The sequence below is a fragment of the Eublepharis macularius genome, chromosome 14, assembly GCF_028583425.1.
Source record: "Eublepharis macularius isolate TG4126 chromosome 14, MPM_Emac_v1.0, whole genome shotgun sequence".
NCBI classification, from domain to species: domain Eukaryota; kingdom Metazoa; phylum Chordata; class Lepidosauria; order Squamata; family Eublepharidae; genus Eublepharis; species Eublepharis macularius.
Genome location: NC_072803.1, coordinates 32,512,388 through 32,517,250, shown reverse-complemented (window position 1 = coordinate 32,517,250; position 4,863 = coordinate 32,512,388). Strand labels below are relative to the sequence as shown.

Sequence of the window (4,863 nt, the reverse complement as noted above, 5' to 3'; positions counted from 1 at the left end):
CCTGCCCTAATCCACACTTTGCTAACAAACAACCTCCTCTCTGAAAAATGTCTAAAATTATATTTTAATAAATCTGTCTATTGGGTTCAAACTGATATACGTGGTCTTTAGGGAGCCAATTTTAGTCTAAAAAGCAGGAGGCTACAATAAAGTTTTTTTTTTTAAATGCTGAATGTAGCACTTCAAAAGTATACAAAGCAGTCCAAAGCATTATTTCAATCTGCCCAAGACAACCTGATCAGACAGGCTAGCAGTATTATCCCTGTGTTGGAAGTGGGGGAGGAAGATTGCAGATAAGGCTGAAAACAGCTTGCCTAAAATTGCCCAGTGATTTGGGGTAGAGGTGAAATTTATTGGGTGGCCAGCCTTCAGGCAGGGCCTGAAGATCTCCTGGAATTACAACTGATCTCCACAGCCCAGAGAACTGTTCCCTTGGAGCAAATGGCTGCTTTGGAGCTTGGTGTTGTACCCTGCTAAGGTTGCTCCTCCAAACCTACCCTCCCCAGGCTCCACCCCCAAATCTCCAGGAATTTTCCAGGCCCAAGTTAGCAACCCCAAATCAGGGACTTGGTTTCTCATTTTGCTCTCTTAGAGCTTCCTGAACTTCAGGTATCTTCTTGCATTAATTCAGAGGCACATTTCACTCTTCACCAGGAAAGCATTTTTTATTGAGTTAAAATTACCCACCTTTCCTTTATTATTTTTGTCTTTCTGATCAGAAGGAGGCAAACGGACAGCAATGGCTTGTGGGTAGACACAGCAGGTAAAGTTCTCTACGGGCAGATAATTCTACTGCCTCTCTGCATCAGCAGTGATTGAATAATCCAATCACACCCTCCTAGGGCAGAGATGCACAAGAATTAGATCCCCCCAACAGAGACAGATTGGAAGAACACGAAAGCTATGAATCATGCAGAGTTGTAGTGGACAGCCTCCTCCCTCTGTGGAGAAGCCTTTGATTATTTGATTGACTTATGACACTAGCAGGTCCCTGAGGGTGCTTTTGTCTGGCGTTAGCATAGCAAGTTTCCAAATGGCCTCCCAGTAACTGCATTGTACTGAGGCTATTGTCAAATGTATCCACACAGACATTTTTCCTATTCCCATATTCTGTACTTTGACATCAACAAAGTTGGGTGAAGTTCTCTAGAAAAGACATGATGTTGTGCAGGGAGATCTGCTGGCTCACAGAGATGGTGAAGGGTGAGCTGGGTTTTTTATAGCCGCTTTCTGTCATGCAGATTGCAGACCTCTAATTACTAACACTTTGGACAAGGCCATTCCTCTCTTTGGTCAGGGACAGGTTCGTCCTGCAGAGGCAGATTTTGTGGCACCAATAAAGGACAGCATATTTTTCAATTACTTAATGTACAAGCTGGGATCCTGCAAGATTCAGGGAGGGGGAAAATATTTCACCCCCACTGGACCCTACTTCCTTTCTCTTCCCACCCCTTTCTCCTTTTTGTCTTCCCCTGCTTTCCGTGCTGTCTTTGTTTTCCTAGCACTTTCTCTCCTGCTCCCTGCCACAGCTGCTGCTGTTTCCCCTAAACCTTCCATCATGCCAGAATTGCCTAGGCCCAGCCTCCATTACATGTTACTTGGCAACCCCAGAATGAGATCCTGAGAGCTCAGCATTCTCTGGAATTTTTTGTTCAATCCCCCAATTGAATTTTTTTAATTGGCAGGGGTTTTCTAAAAACATATGTTAACGGACAGGCTCTCCCTATCTGCTGCAGAACATCAGACTGGAGTACACAGGGGACTAAACACAGAGGAATGAGCGGGAAGTGCACAGCAGGTGGCCACATTGGGATCCTTCACATGGCAAAGAGAATGAGGAAAGCCAACATCAGGCAAAACAGACCCATGGCCTCAGAGAGTGCAAAACCCAGGATGGCATAGGAGAAGAGCTGCTGCTTCAAGGAAGGGTTTCTGGCATAACCAATGATGAGACTGCCAAATACGGTCCCAATGCCAGCACCAGAGCCAGCCACACCCATGGTGGCAGCACCAGCACCGATAAACTTGGCAGCAGTATCAATGTCCCTGGAGACAGCGCTAGTTTGGAACTCCTGGCGCAACACTGGCAAGAGCTCATTCTGCGTAGCAGAGATGCAGCAGGGCTCACTCGTCCTGCCTTCCAACCGTTTCAGTAGAGAGGCAGAAATGGGCCTGCAGAGCAGCTGGGAGCTGCTCCTCACAAGGGCGGGAGCAGAGATGAACTTTGCACAGGTATACATATTCAGGGACATTGGGGAGCAGCCACACTCAACAGCTGCTGCTTGGGGGGCAAAAACATATGGATTCTCCCAGAAGTTTGGGGGGTTGGGTTGCCGGGTACCTGCTGGTGCCAGGTGAACTCCCAGCTGTTTGCCCCTCTGCAATCAGCAGGATGTGGTAAGCCACCTGCTAATCTCCTGCCACTGCAGGCAACCTGGGCGAATGGACAGTGCACATGTTCCCAGCTGGCACAGCAACATCACTTCCAGAGGTGACATCATTGTGCTAGCAGCAGGAGTGCTCTTGTACTTTGTGCAGGGCTGATTTAAGCCAGAAACAGGCTAATTCTGAAATAATTGGCCCTATGAGAAGAACAGGAGCAGGAGCAGGATAATGTCACTTCCAGAAATGACATCATTGTGCACCATCTTGGAGTGTGCGCATGTACTTGGCCCCTGTTCTCACCTGTTGCCATGGAGACCTGACAAGCCTAGTGGCCATTGATAGGCTAGGCAACTCAACAGGACTGGCAGCCTTCAAGCCTTAGTTTCACTCAGTAAAAGGTGTGGGGAGGGGCAGGGCCCTTTGCAGGGCTGTTTTGACTATGATTGTCAGAAGCCTAGCAGTTTGCCCCTCTGCCACCTGGCAATCACCTGCCATTAGCAGGCATCCTGGGCAAACAGGTGTGCATGTCTCCATGCCCCACTGTGATGACATTACTTCCGGAAGTGCTATAGCATTTGGGGCTGATTCTCAAGAAATCGCTCTTGGCACAAAGCATGCATGCACTCCACCCCCCACGTGACAGGGTGCAGAGGCATGTGTGTGTGTGGAGATGCAAAGATAAGTGCTACACTGCCTGCACCCCCACACCCTCCCAATCTCCTGCTGGTTTCCAGGGAGATCTAATGGCCGCTGAGGGCATTCCTTTCTTAAAGCTACAGGTTCCTATTATTGGGGGGTGGGGTGCGGTTTGAACACACCCTTTCAATTTTTAAAAAAGATTTTGTGGCTGCACTATCCATCCTGTGTCAGAAATCCAAAAGGCTCAAAAAGATTTTGTACTCCTGTCCTTAAAAAATGACTTGCCTTAAGAAAAATGTTTCAGCACTACCGTACAAGATGTTTGAGTTGCTCTTTGTATTAAAATTGTTTTATTCTGGCAGTCTTGTCTGTGGGCCCAGTTTGGTGTAGTGGTTAAGAGCGACAGGACTCTAATCTGGAGAGCCAGGTTTGATTCCCCACTCCTCCACTTGAAGCCAGCTGGGTGACCTTGGGCTAGTCACAGTTCTCTGGAGCTCTCTCAGCCCCACCCACCTCACAGGGTGTTTTGTTGTGGTGGGGATAATAATAACATACTTTGTAAACCGCTCTGAGTGGGCATTAAGTTGTCCTGAAGGGCGGTATATAAATTGAATGTTATATTATTAATAATGGTGTCAGAGGTACAGAATGGCACGTAGATTTAGCAGAATGATTTTTCCCATGCTGTAGAGAAGGGCCAGCTCCAAAGAAAACCAGTGAAAGTACTGCTGCATAGCAGGAACCTTACAGGCAATCAAATGTTTTAGGTGTCAGCATCAAAATGACTGGGATTGGTGCTTACAGAGATCAAACTTTCCTTCCTTGCTGAGTTCATGAGATTGATTCAGCCTGGTGACTACACAGTTGGAATGTCCTCAGCACTGAGTTTGTCACATTGGTGTTCTCTATGGGGATAGACTTGGGTCATTCCCTCAAATTTGCTGCTGAGCAGCTGCAATAGGTGTCAGGGTTGGGTCTGATGGGTCCTCCTTTGAAGGACCTGTGGTTTCTGTGGCTGCCAGGCCAAAAGCCCAGATGGCCCATGGATAAGGTTGCCAGGCCCTCTCAACCTCCCGGTGGGGGACTGCCTTCTGGCACTTAGCTCTGGTGTGTGTGGGGGCGCACGCGCGCACGCACGTGTGAAGCAGCACTCCCGCAAGCGCAATAATATCACTTCTGGGAAGTGATATCATGACATGGCCCCTGGGAGTGCACCCACACTCTGCAGGGGCTCGGATTGGGGCCACTGCGGAGTGTGGGGGCGTTCCTGCCCTCCACAGTGCCCCAAAATGCGCCCATTTTGGCCCAAATCTGGCACGTTTTGGGCCTGTTTTGGCACAGATTGGGCCCGTTTGGACATGCTGTGGAGCATGGGAGCACTCCTGTGCTTGCCACAGCAGCACCCGAAACAGGCCTATTTTGGTGGGCATCAGGCCCGTTTTGAGCTGCTGTGGAGCACGGGAGCAGTCATGTGCTCCACAGCGGCCCAAAATAGGCCTGATCCGCACCAAAATAGGCCCAAAACGAACCCAATTTGCATTTTGGGCTGCTGTGGAGGGCAGGAGCACTCCCACACTCTGCAGCAGCCCCAATCAAGGCCCAAACAGGCCCAATCCAGGAGTGCGCAGCACCGCAGGGGAGCATGCACGGAAGGTGCATGCCCCCCCCACTCGCCAGGTGTGTGGGGGATACCTCACCCCCGCTGGGGGTCTGGCATCCCTACCCATGGAATCAGAGACTGAGGCTGCTGAGGAACTCATTAAAGAGACTGCTCATTGCCAGGGACCCCATGCTCACTACCAGAACCACAGAAGTGAAGAAGATGCAAATACAGACAGA

The 4,863-nt window shown here is 49.5% G+C and overlaps 1 protein-coding gene across 1 annotated transcript; it reads right to left on the bottom strand.

Annotated features, from left to right (window-relative positions):
- Nucleotides 1-1,815: 1,815 nt before the first annotated feature.
- LOC129342474 (ATP synthase F(0) complex subunit C2, mitochondrial-like) lies at nucleotides 1,816-2,277 on the bottom strand. The gene has a single exon (XM_054998264.1). It carries the CDS (start codon nucleotides 2,250-2,252, stop codon nucleotides 1,818-1,820), a length of 435 nt encoding a protein of 144 aa, XP_054854239.1. The 5' UTR covers nucleotides 2,253-2,277; the 3' UTR covers nucleotides 1,816-1,817.
- Between the last annotated feature and the right edge of the window lie 2,586 nt (nucleotides 2,278-4,863).